Below are 20,687 nucleotides of genomic sequence, written 5' to 3'. Positions count from 1 at the left end.
CTTAGCAGGTTTAACCTTCGGTGGGAGGAGAAAGCTTGGCAGCCCGAGTGGCTACTCCTGTTCTCAGACTTGGGAGGAAAGGAGCCCTGAGCGGCCTCATCTCTCTGGGGGCCTTTGGGGGCCAGGGGACTGAGTAGGGGATAAAGGGAGTTAGGCCTGGGCTCCCAGAAGAGGAAGGGTGTGTCCTTTAAAAGGCCTCTCAACCTTCCCTGGCCTCATAAACCTGAAGTCCACGAGGGCCTGAAGCATGTAAGAGCCGAGATGCTGACTCAGTAAGAGTTAGAGGCCAATTTGCATGATATTTATAAGGTGATTTAGCTACATGCGCTTGATGGTAGTAAGAACAGCCTTTGTTTCCAACCCAGGCCTCTTTTTATCTCTCCTTCCACTAACGTCAATGCTTGCCTGAGCACTTGTTAGTCAAACTTGTAATGATCATCTTACTATGTTCCTTATGCTGTGTACCAGAAACTCAACGATGAGGCCAGCCTGCAGCCCCTCCCCCGTAGAAAAGCCAGGCCTGTGGCTTGCGGGTAGGTGGGTGTTTGGAAGACATCACTCAAAGGTGAGCCATGGCTGCCCCGGGTTTGGACAGCATCTCAACATAGGCCCGCATCTGCCTTGCCTGCCTGTATGACCTATTTCCTAGCGACAATTGGCTAGCATTACCTGTTCTAAACATCTGGCACTACCTGCCTGCTGAGTCACCTTCCCTCTGGCTTCAAACAGCTGGAGAACTCCACCCCCATCCTCCTCCGATTCATCTGGGATCCCTCCCCCTTTTTTGGGGAAGGATCTGGAGGTACCAGATCTACAAGTTCTGATGTCTTTAAAAGGATGAGCCTGGGAAATAAGGCGCACTTGAGAGCTGTGACATTCATCTTGACTCTAGTGGAAGTCTGACAGCCAATCCCATTTGGGCCTCCTACTGGGCACCATGAAGGCCCGTGTCTCCCTGATACTGGCCTTGCTCTGCGGCCTGGCCTGGGCAGGTAAGTCATTATCCGGTGGAGCTAGAAGAGGTCATGCCTAAAGAAGCAGAGGTTTGGGGAACTTGGTAGAGGGTGAGAGCAGTGGGACAAGGGAGGGCCAGCTCCGTCCTAAATTCAAGGAGAACCTTAGACGGGTCCTGGTCTGAGGTACAGGAGTTGCCTCTGGAGTGGAGTGGACTGAGTGAAGGGAGTGTCCGGGCTGATGGACTCATGTCCTGGGAGACACTTCTTGACAGCTTGGAAGACCAGCCCCAAACATTCCTTACTCCAACCTGACTTTTGATCGCACCCAAGTTTTGTTTTTCGTGGTCCTTGTACGGTATAAAGCTGGGGCTGGGGTCTGCTGGGTTTGAGTGGCCTGCTGCCCTTGGTTACCCCCTCTGCTGCCTGGGAATAAATGAGGTTGTCTGGGGATAGACCTTTCTCTGAAATGGGCAGGTTCAGGGGGAAACTGGAAGGAAGGAAGAGCCCGTGACCAGGAAGTGGGCCATGTGCGACCTGGGGCTATGCAAGTGGTCAGGGGAATCGGTCTTGCCCCAGAGTTGGAGGGATTAACACACAGAGAAGGGTCCTGGCCCACAGCTACTAGCGGTGCAGGGGATGGGATGGAACCAGCAGAGGAGCAGGAGTCCTTTCCTGTTTAGTAGCTATGCAAAACGCTGGGGCCCTGTGTTAATTGTGGCTAATGAGCCAGTGAAACCAAGGGCCAAGGGAGGGGGCTGAGCTGAGGTGTGTGGGGAGAATCCTTGTCTGCCTAGAGGAGAAAGGATCAGAACTTGATACCCATCCCACCCAACCCAGGTGGTTCCTGTCTAGGACTGTTGTAAGGATTAAGTAAGATAATGTATTAAAAGCAGTCTATATGGGGGGAGGTCTGAATGAACTGGGGCTTTGATTAGGACTATAAATCTTCCTGGAGAAGCTTACTCTTGGAGTCATTTCCAAGTGGGTTGTGGATAAGGGGACCCCTGGCAGGATTCCTAAGTGGAGAGCCTTTGGAGGGGAAACTCCCAGGCGTCCAACCCTGGATGGGATCATGTACCTCCACCTGGCGTTCAGACCCGGGAATCAGCTCTGACTGGGCCCTGCCTGGCGGAGAGCCAGTGGTAGAGAGTGAGGGAGGACAGAAAAACTTCTCACTTAGTGTGAAGGAGTGGCTACAGGGTTGATACATCCCACTCTCAGGAGAGGACAGCAGCTCAAGACTTTTGGTCTCTGCCCTCGCTGGTTTGGCTCAGTGGATAGAGTGTTGGCCTGCGGACTGAAGGGTCCCAGGTTCGATTCTGGCCAAGGGCACGGGTTATGGGCTCGATCATGCTCCCCTCCGCAGTGCCCCGGTAGGGGGTGTGCAGGAGGCAGCCAATCAATGATTCTCATTGATGTTTCTATCTCTCTATCCATCTCCCTTCTTCTCTGAAATCAATTAAAAAAATAAAATAAAATAAGACTGTTGGTCTGGTGGGGGGTCGGGGGAGAGGCAACAGTGGTTTCGGACATGCAGGTGGAGCCTGAGGGTGGTGATCTGATCTGGCTGTGGGATTGCTGGGGAAGTGAGGGCTGAGTGGCTGATGTCACCTTCTTTTCTCAGGTGGCAGGGAAGAGGCTCTGCTCTTGTCTATCCTATTTCAACATCTCAGAACTTTGATGCAAGAACATGAATCACACTGGGGAGCCTTTGGCTGAAGTAGGAAGCTGGTCCTGGAAATGAATTTTCTTAGCTGACTGGGTCTCCATGGAAACAGCATCTGGGCCCCTGTGGAGGCACAGATGTAGGTTGTGTCAACCATCAGAGGGGATCAGCACTGACATATGGGGACACCCAGGCTCTGTTGGTGGGCTGAATGGAGAGGGAGTGAGCTTCATTCTAGCATCTTGACATCTTGGAGGGTGCAGAGAGATGTAGTGTTTTATTGGGGGTGAGGTGGGGTGGTCATGGCTAAGCTCTTCATGGGGAATGGAGGAAGAATCTGAGTCTGAGAATAAAGGCCAAAACGAAGAAAGGCAGAGTCAGAGAAGGGGCAGAGGGATGAGGGCAGCTGGTGGCTGGAGCAGGGACTCACATAGAACTGGTATAAACAGTAAGCATTGGGTAGTGCACTGGTGTAAACAGTAGGTATCGGGTGGTGCACTGGTGTGAGGAGTCAGGGTGAGTGTCCCCAGAGCAACACAGCAGGAACAGTTGCTTTGAGGAACAGCTCCTCCCACTCTACCCCTCCCCCCTCAAACCCCAAGGTCCTCTAAAAGCGTGCAGGATCCCAGGCCAGGCTTCTTGCTGGGGACACAGTCTGGGGCCGGGGGTGTGGAGTTCTCCTGAGCACCACAGAGCTGCCTATTCACTCGCAACCCGTCTCAACGGGTGCCAGCTGCTGGAACGAAGCGAATTCTTTCCTCGGACTCTGCTGACCTGGCCCATTAGACGCTGGCCTGCTTTGTCTGAATTCTCTCCTCCGGAGTCTGGGTGTACTGCCAGGCTGACCGGGCAGGCAGCTGACCGAGCCTTCCTCCCGGGCTGACCATTTCTCCTTAAGGTCTTCCCAGGCAGGCTCCAAGGGAGCACCGTTTAAGATTCAAGAGGAGTTCCCTTGGGCCTAAAGGGACAGGGGCCTGGGGCCTGCACTTTTTTTTTTCTTTTTTTAGGGACAATTCACTGGATCCAAGGCCAAACCGTCCAGGCCACACAGGAGGCCCTGTACATAAGGTGAAGGTGCATACGGTCCTGGGTAACCTTGACCTGACACCTCTTTGATGTAAGGAAAGCAGACATATAGTGGGGGTGTCAGCTAGGAGACTATCAGCGACATTCATCGTGGGCACCCCCAAGGCCTAGCTGAAACCCAGGGAGGGAGGAGCCAGAGGGCATGTTGGAGGGAGGAGAGACTGAATGCAGCCAGTCTGAATTCCTGTCCTCAGGAAGAGCGTAAAACTTGGCCAAGGTTTGTTTATCTCACAAACACTAGCCTGGTGCTAATCTGTGATGCACTATCCTAAGTGCTTTACAAACATGAACTCATTTAGTTATAATAAACATTCTATGGGATCAGCTCATTATCATGCTGTTACAGATAAGGAAGCCACGGCACAGAAGGTCAGATAACCTGTCCAGGATTGCGTCTCTAGAAAGCAGCAGAACCAGAATTCCAGCCCCAAGCAGTTGGGCGCCAGACTCCAGGTTCTTCAGCTCCCCGCTGTGTCACCCTCATTAGCACGGCCTAACCCCTAATCCCAGAACCCAAAGCAGGAACTTAACCCATATCCTAATATTCACTGCCGTCCCAAACCCAGGCTAAATAGGTGCTATACCTGCATGGGATCATAATTAGAACCCAAATCCCAGATCTAGTCTAAGGCAAAACTGGGCTAATTCCTTCTCTCCCAGTCTGGACACATTCCACAGCCCTGAAAGTGGTCTTAAAGCTATCCCTAGTGCTTTACCCTAAACATGACTACAGAATTGTTATTTTTATCAATACATTTAACTCAAGCCCCAATCCTAACCGTAGCACTTAATCTAAACCTAACTCACCCCAACCCCAGCCCCCAAATTAGGTTTCGGTTTCCTCATTTACACAAATTCTGGCACCGACAGTCACTCTGCCTCTGATCTTGACATTCTCTAACCCGCAGCCTGACCCTAACCCCAGCACTCGCTGAATCCAAACCTCAGGAACCTCCAATGGAAAGAAAGGCTCTGCTGTCACCCTCAAAGCCGCGAGTGGAAGGAAGGGCCCCCCAGCCGGCTTCACCCGGGCTCGCACCCGCAGCAGTCTTTGCTGCGGTGGGCGGGCGTGGTGGGACTTGTTTGCTTAGGAGGGGTGGTGGGTTTGCTCCATTTCTTTGGAAATGTCTTGTCCTGTGACCAAACGCTTGTTTCTGCAAGCCCGTGGGCTGGAGTACGGGATGTGGTCTGTGGTTACATAACAGCTTATTCCCAAGGCCAGTGCTCACCCACACCCGCCTCATTCCCACCCTGAGATAAACGAATCTGAGTGCATTCCAAAGATTCAAGAAATGGAGACATGTGGCTGTGTGTGTGTGTGTGTGTGGGGGGGAGGGATGCAGAGAAGTCCAGATAAAGGAGAGGAGAGAACAAAGAAGCAGAAAAGCTTAAAAGGGACCGCATGAGGGGAAGGGGATGGGTCAGGGGGAGAGGGTGGGGGGGTCCCCTTCATCTACAGGACAGGTGAAGAGTGGCCTCTGGGCTGCACCTAGCCCGCAGACCTCTTCATCGGGGCTGCCTGAATTGTTTAAAAATCTCACGTAAAAATGAAGGCTTCTCTTAAAGAACTAGAGGGTGTGGCGACACTGAGCCTGTATCCCAGCATGGCGGCAGGTGGCTAGAGCTGGCGGTGGCTGCCAGTTTCAGGCTGGGCATCAGTCCCAACTTTGTCACAGTGCCCACCTCTTCCTACTGCCTTCCTGCTTCTTCACTCATCTGTGTCGCAGGCCTAGCCCCGTAGGCGTTTGAGTGTGTGACCCTGGTCTGTATGCTGAGCCCCGCAGTTCTGGGTGGGTGCTGGGCACAGTGCATTTGGGCCTGTGGGAGCACTTCTCCCTTGCAGACAGCAATGACCTTCCTTTGCCAGCAGGGTCCCAGCCCTGGACTGTGAACCCTCTACTTAGGGGTACCTTGATGAGGCGAATAGGATCCTCAGAGGGTTGAGTTTGGGACCCTTACCGCCCATAGGAGAAATAGAGTCATGCGCATCACGCTGTAATGAGAAATTTAACCATGATGCTACCTGCCAGTGTGACTGCCAGCGTCCCTGGTACTGGGACTGCTGTGACAACTACCAGCACCCGTGTACCGGTGAGGCTCCTTCGGGGGGAGAGGTGGGAAGGCGGGTAAAGGAAAGCACAGTGGGTTGAGCACAGTGGGTTGAGCCACGTCCATGCCAAGCCTGCCCCAGGGGCTGCTGGTTGGGATGGCCAGCAGGCTAGAACGGGATTCAGGACTGATGCCGGCGCTCAGGGGCCTGGGATGAGGATACTGGGCATGCAGCAGGGATCAGCCATTTAGACACCACCTGCCCCGGGTATTCTATGATGTCCCCAAGGTAAAACCCCAACTTAAAACAGATGTCATTTACCTGGGTTATCTGTCTGAACTATCAGGATTAATGATATCTTGAAAGTTTAAGCAATTCCCCAAAAAGCAAAATGATAACCATTTCATTTTACTATGTATTCCAATACCAATGGTTACTCAACACTTTAAATAGCAAAAGTATAAAAAATGCAGCCTGCTTTCCCCACATGCATGCATCCAGGGAGACTGGGCGACACAGTGGCGGTCACAGCTCACACTGCTCTTCCCACGGTGAGTAGGCTGGGTGGCCGTGACATCCCCAATCCTCATTCCCAGTCCAGCGACTAAATGGGACACACACTACCCTCAAGAGCCATTGTTACTTCAATGGCACAGTCTTAAGTGAGTCATTTAAAAAAAAACACAAAAAAAACCAAACACATCATGCCCTAACCGGTTTGGCTCAGTGGATAGAGCATCGAGTCGGCCTGCGGACTGAAAGGTCCCGAGTTCGATTCCGGTCAAGGGCATGTACCTTGGTTGTGGGCACATCCCCAGTAAGGGGTGTACAGGAGGCAGCTGATTGATCTTTCTCTCTCATCAATGTTTCTAATTCTCTGCCCTCTCACTTCCTTTCTATAAAAAAAAACAACCAATAAGACATATTTTAAAAAATATATAAAATTAAATTAAATTAAAAAAACACACACATCATTTTGAATAACCACCTGGTTTGCCTGCTGTCGATGTTTCAGACTTTCAGGTAAATGATAGTCTGCTTTAGGATACAACGCCTGCTACGTTCTCTGCCCAACCATGAGTCCTGACTCCCAATTTGGAAAACACAGTCCCTGGAGCCATGGTAGGTCATGGCCTGAATGATCACTGCACACGGCTGTGTGCATTGGGCAGGGTGCAAGGGCACCTGGTAAAAAGGCAAATCGGATCAAAACGGAATCTGTGTCTTTCTTGCTAAGCCGTGCGCCCTGGGCAGATCTGTGCCCGCTGAAAGAAAGGGGTGACTTCTCCTGATTTGCCCAAAGGTGGTGTCTGCTGGCCCAGTCCTGTGCCCACAGAGCTGCTTCCACCCAGAAGGGACCTTTCTTCAGTTTGCACAAGCACACCACTTACCCGCAGGAGTTGTGCCGATCGGGCGCAGGCAGGAGCACAGGCCCAGCGCTCACTGTCAGCAGCCGAGCCGCCCCTTTCTGCTGCTGCTGCGCCCACTTGGCAGACCCAGGGAGGCCCGTTCACCTTAGACCATCACACTCGCATGTCTAGATAGAGACAACACTCTGCCAGGAGCCCTGGAATCAATCTCTCTCTCTCTCTCTCTCTCTCTCTCTCTCTCTCTCTCTCTCTCTCTCTCTTTCTCTCTCTATCTCTTTCTCTGATGTGCAACTCAAAATGTTACTAAAGATTGTTGAGACCTACATCAGCTCCCAAAAGTCTGTTTGGCATAAAATGTAACTGAGTTAGGCACCCTGGGAATCAGCACTCAGAACGCAGCCTGGCACAGGGCATATGGTCAGAAGATTCCTGGGGACCGAATGAATAATGTGACCGGCGGTTCTGATGGTAACCACACAGGGTTACCCAGCGAACTCTCGCGTGGATTCCCAGTCACTCTGTCAGAGCGTTGTTTCTTTGGGGGAAAGTGTTCTGCCGTGTGATGAACAAGGAGCTCAGGGTCCCAGGAACATTCTTCCTCTTTCTCCCCACCCCAGATCATCCTCTTCCTCCCCACCCAACTCACCCGACTCGGCCCAGGGGAGAGGCTGCAAGCCAACGGAATGGAGCAGCAATAGGAACGGGCTTTTCTGAACACACACTCCCCCAAACACAGGTGGCCATTGTCAAGTGTCGCAACGAAGGAAGGGAAGCTGGCTCCTCAGGAAGCAGTCCTTACCCCTGGAGGCCCTGGGAGGAGCTCACTCTGGCCTCCGATGGGGAGTTAGGATAGGCCTGGCGTGTTCCTAAGTAAGGGTCTTGTCATTTGGAGAAAATGTCAAGCCTGCCCACCTGTCGTAACCAAATCAGAGTTTTCAGTCCAGAAGGGGCCACCTCCTGCCTGCCCCTCCGCTTTGTATAGACGAGCACACTGAGACCAGGAGGTAAAGTGGTGAGGACTGTCACCGGGGGAGATTCTTTTCAATAATCGGCCCCCTCCTGTCTTCCACTTCCAGCCTTTCTCCCCCTTCACTTGGTATTTGTTCACTGTTCCCTAGCGCCTGCTTCGTATTTTCTTCTACTACACATGCTTGTCCCTGAGGCTGGGGCACTGAGAACCAGAGATAAAGGGAGGGCTCCCTCGGGGATGGCTGGTGACTTGACTTCTCTCTTTCAGTTCAAGAGGACCCCAAAGAGCCAAAGCCGTTCCTGGAGCCGGAGGAAGAGATGGAGGAAGAGATGGAGGAGGCCCTGGCTAGCAGTGAGTCTACCTCCCCAAGCCCCTTCAGGATAAAGAAGAAGGGACATGAGAGGGTGACGGGGCAGGGGCAGCCATATCAGTGGCAGCAGGCCTAGGCCTACCTACGTCAGACAGACCCCAAGCCCAGCACCCGGAGGTGCTAAGAGGGGTTCGCTGGACTCAGGATCTGGGCAGGAAGAAGCCCGAGGCCCTCAGCAGCCCGGGGGTGGGTGGGGGCTCTGGCAGGAAAGAGGGCCCGGGGCCCGTGGAGAGGCCGGAGAGGGAAGTGGAAGAGATTTTATTTTTAGAGCGGGAAGATTATAAAAACACAGGCCAGAAAGGAGAGCTGGGCACTGGAAAGGACTTCCTGACTGCGGAGGGTGTGGACTAGTGAAGCTTGTTTGCTTCCCTTCCCGGGAGATGTTTAATAGTCCGGAGAGCCAACAAAGCTAAGTGTGGGGAACTAGCCGTGACCCAGCGACCTCTGGAGGTCCTCCGGGCACACACCTCCCTCTGCTCTCTCAGCCCTGTACTCAGCCCCCGACTCCTGCCGGGGCCGCTGCCACAAGTCCTTCGACAAGCACCACCCGTGCCACTGCGATGCCCGCTGCCCAGAGTTTGGGAACTGCTGCGAGGATTTCGAGGGCCAGTGCGGCCACGGTGAGCCTCCTCTCCCTTTAGCCTAGCCCCCGGGACTGGGGGACCCTCCAGAGCAATAGTTCTCCCAGCGGGTCCCTGGGCCGGCAGCATCAGCATCGTCCGGGCCTGTATTAGAAACGCTTCACCCTGGACCTACTGAATCAGAACGTCTTGTTGGGAGGGGAGGGACCCACGAACCTGTTTTAAGAAGCCTTCTGATGCATGTCAAAGTGTGAGAACCTTCCCAGAGGAAGGGCCCATGTGGACATTCTATGGGCAAGGCCAGGGGCTGATTTTAAGGATCCTTAAGGCTCGAGGCTCCTGTCCTCTGGCCACTAGGGGGCCTGACTACAGCCCCTCTCCCTTGCTGCCAGCTTCTGGAAGGTGCCTGAAGGGGATGCATTCAGACAGATGCCTCCTTCTGGCCACCCTCTGGCTCTGAGACACCCTCCCCCCCATCCCTCCCAGAGGGCTTCTCCCACAGCAGTGACGCCATAACCACAGATGAGCTGAAGGCCATCTCAGAGAAGATCTACAGGGCGGACACCAACAAAGCACAGAAGGAAGACATCATTCTCAACAGCCAAAATGCCATCTCGCCCTCTGAGACCGGAGACCGAGTGGACCACTGCCCGGAGCCGTACGTTCCCGTCATTCCTCTGCTGCTAAGTCTCTCCCCCAAGCTTGCTTCTTTGACGCCTCAGCTCTTTTATCCTCCGGGCAGGAGGATCAAAGGGAGAGAGAGAGAGAAAAAAAAAAAATAGGTCTCCAGAAGCAGACAGAGCTATGAGGGACTGTGGGCACCAGGGGGAAGGGTTTCCGTGACTGGCCAGGCTGGGAATATACCTAACCTTCCAGGAGCTGAAGTGTAAGGAGAGAGTAACCACATGCAGGCCCTTGAGAACTTCTGAGGTCCCCACGCTGCTCCTGAACCCAACCCTCCCGGGCCTGCCCTGGCCCATCAGCAGTCCTGGAGGGGTTTCCTCGCCACCTTCAGGCATCTTACTGGGCCCCCCTCCACCTCCCTAGGCTTTTCACATATGTCAACGAAGAGCTGTTCTCCAAGCCGACCTACGCAGCCTTCATCAACCTCCTCAATAACTACCAGCGGGCGACGGGCCACGGGGAGCACTTCAGTGCCCAGCAGCTGGCCGAGCAGGACACCTTCCTCACGGAGGTCATGAAGACGGCCGTCATGAAGGAACTCTACAGCTTCCTCCATCATCAGAGTGAGTGAACCTGCCCCGGCCCCAAGGCAGTGCTGAGGGCTCAGGTCTGTCTGCAGGAGAGCCAGGAACCTCTGGGGCCTCCATGGTGGGGAGAGGAACAGCATGGGTCGGGACTACATGGAGGCTGGTGTCCATTGTAGTATTAGTATTATTATTATTATTATTATTATTATTATTATTATTGGTTTAGTCCTCACCTGAGGATTTCCATTGATCTTTAGAGAGAGAGAGTAGAAGGGAGGGAATGGGGGAGGAAAGAGAGAGAAAGAAATGTCAATGTGAGAGAATCGTACCGACTGGTTGCCTCCCACACTTGCTCTGACCGGGGCTACAGATCAAGCTTGCAAACGAGGTACATGCCCTTGACTGGGAATCAAACCTGATACCCTTTGGTCCGAGGGCCAATGCTCTAACCACTGAGAAAACTGGTCAGGGCTGGGTGTCCATTTTTTAAGGGGGAAGGGAGAGAGGGCCAGAGAGAAACCCAAAAAGATCATAGACCCAAGCAGAGGCTGAAGAATCTTCCATCTGGCCTGGAAGTCACCCCATCTTTTGATTTACTCTCAGCTGCCTTGTTTCCCTCCCACTCACTGCTTCAGTCTCAGGGTTCTCTGCAAGGCTGTGAGCCAGCCCATTCCACCCAGGGCAGGGTCAGCCACCTCGGCCAATCCCAGCTCAGCACCGCTTTCCAGGCTCACAGCGTCCCTGATTCCACTCCTTGCTCCTGCTCAGTCTAGGAAGGAGGTCGGCCCACTCCATGTTTGTTGTTGTTGGGGAAACAGCAACAGAAAATCAACAAAGGTTCAGAGGGGAAGGTCCTACCAGGAAGGGTTCTGATTAAACATTTGAATCAGACCAAAAAAGGTCAGGGCTGCGGAACTTCTTGGCATGGGTTGTGTTTGTTAGTGTCCTCCGGATTCCTTTCCTGCAGTCCAGGCAGTTGGGCTTTGCCTCAGAGAGGCTCTGCCCAGGTCTTCCCTCCCTGGTCCTGTGGTCTCAGCTATGCATTCGGTCCCAGGGCTTCTGCCTTGACTTTAGTATCATGCTGTTTTTTAGGTGAAGTCCAAGGCAGACTTGTAATCCCTATGAAGAGGAAACAATCCTTCAACGCCCCCTGGTGTTCTCTTTGTAGTAAACACTGGAGAGAATCTTGGCTGTCCAGGCTGAGCCCTTTTAACTTTTCAAAAATCGGATGGAGGTCCAGACAGACTAGGTGACTTGGCTGAGGCCACAAAGGAAGTTGTAAGCAGAGCCAGGCTGAAACCCAGGGTTCCCATACCGAGGCCAGGCTGTTGCATTACTCACCCTGTCTTCATCCCTCTCCCTGTCCAAATTCCACTTGTCCTTGGAGTTCTAGCTCACATCCCACCGCATGTACTTGCCACAGCTCCCAGCTAGCTGGCTTTCATCATCTCCTCAGAAGTCAAGGGCTTGGGGTCTGGCCCCAAATAGCCTTGGTCCAGAGAGACTGGATTAGAGTTCCACTCTGCCACTTACTAGCGGGGTGACCTTGGATACATTAACCTACTTGTCCTGAGCCTTATCTGTGAAATGGGGTTTTGGAGGACTTACACTTGTAAAGCACCCAGTGGAAAGCCTGGCACCAAGAAAGTGGTTGCCATTCAGATTGTGAGCCATTCTGTAATTCTGTGCAGATTTAGTCTTGTTTTCCAGCTGTGTTTTAAGTCCTTGAAAGAAGGGACTATGTCCGGTATCACATTTGTATCCCCACACACAATTCTGGGCAGTAAACAGTTGGTATTTGATGGCTCCTTCATTTAGACCCCCAGCCCTGACCTTTTTCTTGGGTCCCAGCTGCCTTTTTGACACCCCTATCTGCCTATCTAATGGCATCTCTTCGGACCTTAGTGTAAAGAAGTTCCTGCTTCTTCCTCATTTTCCCCCCATCTCATAAATGACACTGCCATTCATCCAGCTGCTCAGGGCAGAAGCCCAGGAGTTATATTTTATTCTTCTTTTTACCTCACTGTTCTCCATTTCCACTTCCTCCACCAGTAACATCTATTACGTCCACCTTCCCAATCTATCCCTGGCCCTGGCTGGCGTCGCTCAGTACGGAGCACTGTCCCATGCACCGAGAGGTCAGGTTGCTGGTTTCCAGTCAGGGCACACGTCCAGGTTGAGGGCTCAATCCTCAGTAGTCAGCCAATCAACGGTTCTCTCCCATTGATGTTTCTGTCTCTTCCTCCCTCCCTCTTCCCCTCTTTCTCTAAAGTCAGTAAAAACATAATTATTAAAAAAAAAAAATCTACCCCTGATCTGCCCACTTTTCACCCCTCCTCCATGGCTTCCACCACAGTCTCAGCCACCACCACTTATAACCTGGACAAAGTGTTAGCCTCAAAACTGGTCTCTCTGATGCTCATATGCCCTGCTGACTTTTTTATACACACAACCAAAGTGATTAAAAAATGTTTTTTATTAATTTCAGAGTGAGAAAGGGAGAGGGAGAGAGAGAGATAGAAACATCGATGATGAGAGAGAATCATTGATCGGCTGCTTCCTATATGCCCCACACTGGGGATCAAGCCCATAATCTGGGCATCTGCCCTGAAGGGGAATCGAACCGGCAACCCCTGGTGCATGGAATGATGCTCAACCAACTGAGTCACACCAGCCAATCGAGGAGTGATTTTAAAAAATCCTTTGTCTTTGATTAGTGCTACCTTCTCAGAGAGGCCTTTCTGATCTTCCTTTTCTATTATAGAAGAGCTCCTTACCACCATCCCCACCTTCAGTCACCATGGAATAATCTTTATTTTTTTCATAGCACTTATCTGAAACCATATTGTTCACTTATTGTGTATTTGCTTATTATTTGTCTCCTCTATTTGGAATGCAAACTGTAAAGACTGTGACCCAGTCCTGTGATTCCCTGCTGAATCTTTCACCTTTAGATCTGGGCCTCGCACAAAACGGTTGCCCCATCCATCACTGCTGAATTGAATGCATTTGTTGGTTGAACCCAGGTGTCTCTTGACATGATGGAGCAGGTGGTCCTTCCTTCCTTTTTTCCTTCCTTCCTTTCTTCCTTTTTTCCTTCCTTCCTTCCTTCCTTCCTTCCTTCCTTCCTTCCTTCCTTCCTTCCTTCCTTCCTTCCTTCCCAGGATCAGATCCTGCCTTCCCCTCTCTTATATCCTCTATGTTTCTCTCCCCAGACCGCTACAGCACTGAACAAGAGTTTGTCAATGACTTGAAGAACATGTGGTTTGGGCTCTATTCAAGAGGCAATGAAGAGGGGGACTCGAGTGGCTTTGAACACGTCTTCTCAGGTGGGATCACTCTGCTTGGAAAGAAAGATTGGAGGGATAGCTTCCCTTAGGATTGGGCGTTGATGAATCCGCAGCTGCACCAGCCAGCAGGGAGGGACATGTTCACTCCCAGACTGAGAGGGTGGGGCCTGAGGAGTCACTGTTGAGGAACAGTCTAAGGGCGAAAGAGGACCAGATGCCAGGCTCCCAGGGGGCACATGTAGGAAGAGAGACATGTTGGGGGCCATGGCTGTTACCTCTGAATGGTCCTCTGCTTCCGGGGCTTGGTCAGCTGCTTCCCAAGAGGGCCTTGGTCTTTCTGCCCACTGCACTGGCCCAGAAAGCTCCCAGCAAGTCTGGTTTGTTCTTGGAGGAATGGATCTCAGATTGATTACCAGAGTCAGCCAGGAGGAGGAATTTCCCCGAGGGTTTGAGCCGAAAGGGCAAGCTTCTGGAGGTAAAAGTTAGGAATGCAAGTGTTTCTGAGCAGTCTGGGCAAGGGGCTGAGCAGGTGGAAAGTCTAGGACCCAGAGACTTGAAATGGGAGACAGCCTTGGCCTGGGAGGGACAGAGGGGCTGGAGGGGAGGCCCTATCGCCCATGTTGCCCTTTTTATTATAGGTGAAATAAAAAAAGGCAAGGTCACCGGCTTCCATAACTGGATCCGCTTCTACATGCAAGAGAAGGAGGGCCTGGTTGACTATTACAGCCACATCTACGATGGGCCTGTGAGTACTGAGCGCTGACCCTGTCGATGCCTTGTTAGTAGCCAGACTTGCTGCCCTCATTCTGCATTCTGAGCAGTCAGACTTGCCTCTCACTCTGACCTCCATTGGCAGCTAATGGGGATTACGGATTGGACTTCCCCATTCCGGACAGTGGGTTTAGCCAGTCAGGACACTGGGATTCCTTTCCAAACCCTGAAGGCTCCCCAACTGCAGGGGCAGGAGGCAGAGGGCACCATCTCTGGATGGGGCTGCGGGCAGGGCAGGGTTCTCAGAGAGGAGAACCAGTCGTGCAATGACTTCCTGCCCGAATTTTCTTAGAATGTGGTGTCAGCTGGAAGTTTCATCTGGCTAGTCTGCGTTAAACTTTTTATAAAAATGAAACCTTTTCCGCCTGCTGCCAAAAAATAATTTGGGAGTGATAAACAATCCTTTTTCTTCCACGTGTGAGGGCCATAGGGCACAGATATGTCCCTGTTCCCCAGGCATCGATCATACAGATGCTGACTCTGGCCTCCCTGGGAGATACGCACTGGCAGCTCCAGACACAGGGTCGGAGAGGGGTTTACACACAGTAGCAGGAGGAACTGTTTATTTGAAGAATCCAGCCTCCCCCAAAAGTTCACACAGACACCATTGGCCCTCAACAAATAACTCCTGGCTGACTGCTGCCGTTTGCTTCCCCTCAGTCAGCCTCCACTCTGTGGCATTCCTACCCCCTTCTCTGTCCGCAGTGGGAGTCTTACCCTGACGTGTTAGCCATGCAGTTCAACTGGGACGGCTACTACAAGGAAGTGGGGTCCGCTTTCATCGGCAGCAGCCCCGAGTTTGAGTTTGCCCTCTACTCCCTGTGCTTCATCGCCAGGCCAGGCAAAACGTGAGTACTGGGCCGGCCAGGCCAGGGGGCAGGCTGGGCCGCGAGCTGGCCTCAGCCAGGACTGGCGGGAGACCTGGATTCTGCCACTCGGTGGCTCAGAGGGTATGAACTGAGCCTCAGGGTTCTCACTTGGGAAATGAACCTATCAGATTGGAGGCTGCCAAACCTCACCTTAGCCGAGGAACTGCCACCCCTCTTTCCTCCAAGTGAAATCTTATGAGGACCTTAATGTGTGTGACAGTGGGAAATGGAGTTGCCCTGGTGCTCCAAGCCTCTCTGATTGCCCCTGACGCTGCTTGGGGGAACCCTGGAGCCCCAGAGAGTACTGTTGAAACCACTGGGCCTCATGTGCTCTAACATTTGAGGATCCTGGGTCCTGTTACCTCTGAAACCCTACACAGACTTTTAATTTCTGGGGGTTCGGCTCCAGAATCTGGGATTTTAGAATACTGCTCTGGGAAAGATGAAAAGTGGTGTGTTTTTTTGTTTGTTTTTGTTGTGTGTGTGCTTTGTTTGTTTGTTTGTTTTTAAAGAAGATAGGAAACAGGCATAGATTTTGAAAGGGCTCCATGCATGTGGGGAGCTGAAGTAAGCGGTGGCAGCCTCTTAGAGGCCCGTTAAGATAGTCTGGAGTTCTGCAGGAACTGGGCTTGTTCCTTCCTGTCTGGGGACAGGGGTGGAGTGAAGCAGGAACCCATGATGTGATGATCCTTCTCCACAGGTGCCAGTTAAGCCTGGGTGGATATCCCTTGGCCATCCAGACCTACACCTGGGACAAGTCCACCTACGGAAATGGCAAGAAGTACATCGCCACAGCCTACGTGGTGTCTTCGACCCGATAGAGCGGGGGGCTGGGAAGGGGCAAGAGAGCAGTGAGAGCCTTTGCAGGACAGAGGTGCTATCCGCTCTGGGCTGGAGTGGGGGGATGGAGGAGAACGGGAGGGATTCCCAAATCCAGACATGTCCATATAGGAAAGAGAGAAAAGATACAAATTAGAAAAATGCAGGGAAACAGTCAAGTCTTTGTCCTCCAGCATTTTGGAAACAGCATCCAGACACAGAAGGTGGGCCCCCCCCTAGCTCTTCGTCCTTTGGGAAGTTGGAACTGTGAACAACCTCTCCAGGCCTCAGGTTTCCTTTCAATGTAAGGGAAGGGGTTTGCCCCCTCTCCTCTTTTTGGGGTTGGGGAGAGGGCAAACCTGATGGATTATTACTGTGAAAGTGCTATCAATTGTTCTTAGGAAGAACGGCTGATAGACATTCAAGATTACTACAATATAATGGCTATCATTGTACACAGCTCTGCAAACAGCAATTCAGCCCTATGTTGAGGCCTCAAGGAAATCAAGCATGGGTATTTGGTCTTCTCTAGGGTTACATCCTCTCAGAGCAGGGTCTGGGAGAACTCCAGTGCTAGACAGAGAGGATCATGGGTTGACACAGTGAGTGGGCTGGCAGGGAGTGGACTTCTCCAGGCCTGGCGGATTTGACAGTCAGCTCAGTAACTGCATCAAGAACGTTCCTGCTTGTAGCTCTTTAGGGCAGTTACAGAGCTGTATTTTGATCCCAAATAATCTGTGAAAGGGTTCCCCCACCGGAGGATTTTGCATCAGAAGAAGAAAGGAGCTTATAGCTTGGTGCCATTAACTATTATTTTAAGGCTTAAGCAGCAACAAACTCTAGATGGGAAGACCAGGAAGACTGCATTTCAACCTCAATTATGCATTTCTCCCCTCACTCCTCTGAGAACCAGCTGCTGTTCCACAGAGCCAGGCTTGAACTACAGGGTTTGAATCTCCAATTAAAGACATTTAAGAAAATTCGAAATGTGCCTCTTCTTTGTGACTGGCCTTCCTCAAATGTCTGTCTCCCTGCCTTTGCCCAGGAACAGGGCTGGGGGTGGTCCTTCTGCTTTCACTGTTTCTTCAGAATGGCTTGGTGAAGTCCCTGAGGTCTCACCAAGTCCCGCTGGCTGAAATGGGGCGAGAATTCTTCCTGGCAGACTTGTAATGTGAAGAATGGGAAGAGTGTACTTCTGGCTTCTGGTTCCACATATAGGAGCTTGGAAGTTGTCACTCCATCCTAACAAGTAAAAACAGAACAGACGGAAAAACTAACAACTCTCCTTATATTCGTAAGAGAAGAGAGGGCACAGGCAAAGTCCTGCCCCCAAGATTGCAAAAGACAGGAGACTGTAGATTGGGCTTGCTGGAGAAGAGATTCTGGAGCAGAAACCAGTGCTTTCCCCCAACACAGGCAGGAGAAAGGGAAGCATTTTGAAATATTCCAGAGCGCTGTCCTTCTTAAAGCCTGCTGGCAGGGGAAACCAATTAGTCAGAGCCTAACCTGAGAGGGAGGGGGAGCAATAACATTTTTTAAAGCTTTTAACCATGTCCCAAGCTGTGCTAGATAGGAGTTTTACATTCATTTTCTCTCTCCGGGAAGTATTTTTTATCGTCACTATTTTAATTACACCTAAACAATGGAGAATCAGATTATGCCTCATTTTACAGATTACATTCTCAGTAAGTAGCAGAATCAGGGTTACAAAATTCAACCCTTTTCCTCAGGTTATAGTGAGCCTGGGTTTCTAGCAGTACTGATTCATTCATCCTTCTTTCAAAGGATACTTATTAAGGCCTGGGTCAGAGGTTACTGCCTGTCCCTCAATATCTGCTCTCCTCTTCTTCGTTATTTATTGAATTCTTAGTTTTTAGATGAGCACATGACTGCCCAAAACTAAAAATGCTCAAACTCCCTTGAAGAGAGAAGGCTGCCTTTATAGGCATAGTTTTTTTTTTTTGTTTTTTTTTTTTTGTAGGCCAATGGAAGCCTCAGAATTAGGTAATGATGGCCATGGAGACCATTAGACTAACTCCTCTCACTTTGATTCTGTTCTCACTAAACAACTGTCTGATTGTTGTGAGTTGTGAGAGAAAGAGAATTCACCCAATGGTCTATGACACATGTGTCAAACACAAGGCCCGCGGGCCAAATCCGTCCCGCCAGGCCTTGCAATGTGGCCCGCACCGCGCTGTCATCACTGCACTCCGCTGCGTTTCCATCAAAATGACAGTTTATGACTGTTCAGTAAACCATTCGGCCCACGATTTAGGCTGGATTTTAGATTTTGGCCCCTTCTCTGATTGAGTTCGATAACCCAAGTCTATGAGGTGTTACCAGACCAGCCAGGTGGCTCTTTCCTCTCCAATCTCAATGGACTCTGACAGAATTAATTTAAAAAATACAGTTGCTTTTGTTAAGAACATCTACACAGCCAAAACCGGTTTGGCTCGATGGATAGAGCATCGGCTTGGGGACTGAAGGGTTCCGGGTTCGATTCCGGTCAAGGGCATGTACCTTGGTTGCGGGCACATCCCCAGTAGGGGGTGTGCATGAGGCAGCTGATCAATGATTTTTCTCTTTTCGATGTTTCCAACTCTCTATCCCTCTCTCTTCCTCTTTGTAAAAAATCAATAAAATATATTTATAAATAAAAGAACATCTACACATTAATATTTGCTTTAAGTTTTTTACTATTAATTTTTAAAACAAAAAACTTTTAGTTATCTATTCTCTTAACACAAAAACCAAAGTAAAATTACTAAATTTCATTGGTAAATATTTTAATGAGATTAATGATTTGACCACTATGATTTTAAAATACAAAGATACCAAATAATTATACAGTGGGAAAGATGTGCTAATAATATGACCTTGTAAGGGAGGGCCTGAGAGAGATTTTTCATTGACCATTACCTGGTTTAGTGGTTCCCAACCTCAACTGTACAGCTATATCCTGTGACTTAAAAAAATCATGATGCCCAGGTGGCATGAATTAAATAATTCCTTTTCTCCTGCTTGTGTTGGGGAAACTCTGAGTATGGGACCTAGAAATCAAGCATTTTTTTTTTTCATACTCCCTAGGTAATTCCAAGGTCTAGTCAAGTTTTTGAGAGCCACTGACCTGAATTTTTGGGCTAACGTTTAAGATCATAGAGCTGTTCCAAATGAAAAGTTTTGCTTGTTTGTTTGCTTCCGTGAAATTTAAAAAATTATTGTTTTACAATTTTTTGAGTTGTCATAAAAAGAGAAATCACTCGTATAGGAAGCAGAAGCAAGAAATGGTACAAGCTTCGTTTTCTTTCTGCTTTGTATGCCAGGACACATCTAAAGACAGACCTTAGTACTCACACACGCTACAGAAGGACTCAAAGATAGACACCAAAAAGGAGTTTACTTGCCAAGGTGGATTGAAGAACTGGTTTACCAAATATAAGCATTTAAAGGGGGTCAGGGGAGGAGGAGAAACATTGCAGAATTGCCAGAGTTACAAGTTTACAATCGTCTGTTCGCGGCAGAGAAACAGTAACTCTCTCCCATGATTATCATCCTCACAAAGATCCAAGGCAAATATTCGGGATGCAGTAGTTTGAGGGAAGTCCAAGGAACTATTCAAGGCGTTATAATTTGGGAAACAAGTCAAGATGACCCTGAAGGCTTTGGGTACCCTCCCGAGAGGTTTAGTCTTATGGGAAGCAGGCAAACCCCCCGCTTTGCACCTGCCAGCTCCCTGTTCAGGTCTCACCTCTGCGCACGCTCCTGGGGGCGGGGCTGGGGGCGGGGCTGGCGCGCGGGGCCTTGTGGGAGAGCCGGGGAGGCGGGTGCGGCGTGAGCGGCGGAGGTGCTGGAGGCGGCGGCGGCGCGGCCCTAACGGCCTGGTGAGGGGAGCCGGCTTTACGGTCGTCGCCGATGGAAGCCCTTGGGGTCGCCGGGCGGGTGAAGGGGGCGCGGCCGCGGGTGCCGGGTGGGCGGGGCGGGCGCGGTTCGGCGCCGCGGTGTCCCCGGCAGCGGCGCTCCGGGGGGCGCGCTCCGGGAGGGGGTCGCCCCGCGCCGCCCGGACTGGGACGTTCTGCTCGGCTGGCGGCCCCTCCGCCCCGGCTGCCCGGGCTTCGGGCGGTTTGCGGTGCACCGGACCGGAGGTCCGCACTCCGGAGTAGTCCGCGGCGGGCCTGCCCCCTTTCCGCGTGGGTGCGCGGTGCTCCCTGGAGACCGGGCGTGAAGAGATCCCCCGCGAGCACTGGAAGGTTCTGGGTGCCTGTCCGGACCGCACTCGGTCCATCGCAGGTTCCGGGGGAGCAGTTGGGCCTGCAGGGGTAGCAGAGGTGATGGGCGAAGTGGAGAGGCTGTGGACCCCCCCTACAGCATCGCCCTGGCTTGCTGCCCTTTTATTCAGATTTCTGAGTCCCCAGCAAAGCATTGCACTTGTTTTGTTTCCTAATGAGACGGACACATGCGATCAAAAATGGGCACTGCCCGAAAGGAGCTTAAACTTAAGTGTCTGGGTCTAGGCTGGGAGTTAGAAGACCTATCTGCATTTGCAACATCTCTTTCCCGAATCCCGTGTTTGTTTGTTTTAAATAAATATACTTTTTGTTTATTTGTTTCAGAGAGGAAGGAAGAGGGAGGGAGAGATAGAAACATCAATGATGGGAATCATTGATTGGCTGCCTCCGAA

At 51.3% G+C, this 20,687-nt stretch overlaps 2 protein-coding genes across 5 annotated transcripts in view; both read left to right on the top strand.

Moving 5' to 3' along the window:
* Positions 1 to 795: 795 nt before the first annotated feature.
* Positions 796 to 16,991, top strand: ENDOU (endonuclease, poly(U) specific). Of its 2 annotated transcripts, XM_036457525.2 has the most exons (10): positions 796 to 992; positions 5,677 to 5,799; positions 8,366 to 8,449; positions 8,954 to 9,088; positions 9,536 to 9,707; positions 10,097 to 10,296; positions 13,476 to 13,589; positions 14,189 to 14,295; positions 15,027 to 15,169; positions 15,891 to 16,991. In XM_036457525.2, exons 1-10 carry the CDS (start codon positions 938 to 940, stop codon positions 16,009 to 16,011), a joined length of 1,254 nt encoding a protein of 417 aa, XP_036313418.1. In that variant the 5' UTR covers positions 796 to 937; the 3' UTR covers positions 16,012 to 16,991. The 2 variants fall into 2 exon arrangements, with proteins under 2 accessions (XP_036313418.1, XP_036313419.1); XM_036457526.2 differs by lacking the exon at positions 5,677 to 5,799 and having other exon boundaries at positions 798 to 992.
* A 2,815-nt stretch (positions 16,992 to 19,806) lies between these two features.
* Positions 19,807 to 20,687, top strand: part of RPAP3 (RNA polymerase II associated protein 3) — a 34,191-nt gene continuing 33,310 nt past the window's right edge. The window contains exon 1 of one of the 3 annotated variants that reach the window (XM_045589015.1): positions 19,807 to 19,890. The gene's annotated coding sequence lies outside the window, so the exon portion shown is untranslated. Of the gene's footprint in view, positions 19,896 to 20,687 lie in introns of all 3 variants that reach the window. The other 2 variants (XM_036456886.2, XM_036456887.2) reach the window with 2 other exon arrangements.

This window comes from Pipistrellus kuhlii, unplaced genomic scaffold, assembly GCF_014108245.1.
Source record: "Pipistrellus kuhlii isolate mPipKuh1 unplaced genomic scaffold, mPipKuh1.p scaffold_m20_p_3, whole genome shotgun sequence".
In the NCBI taxonomy this organism is placed as follows: Eukaryota; Metazoa; Chordata; class Mammalia; order Chiroptera; family Vespertilionidae; genus Pipistrellus; species Pipistrellus kuhlii.
This window is presented reverse-complemented; position numbering and strand designations above follow the sequence as displayed.

Coding starts and splice junctions, on each gene's coding strand:
- ENDOU (XM_036457525.2), top strand. CDS start 938: ATGAAGGCCCGTGTCTCCCTGATACTGGCCTTGCTCTGCGGCCTGGCC. Junction 993..5,676: donor CTGCGGCCTGGCCTGGGCAG/GTAAGTCATTAT, acceptor TACCGCCCATAG/GAGAAATAGAGTCATGCGCA. Junction 9,708..10,096: donor GTGGACCACTGCCCGGAGCC/GTACGTTCCCGT, acceptor CCACCTCCCTAG/GCTTTTCACATATGTCAACG.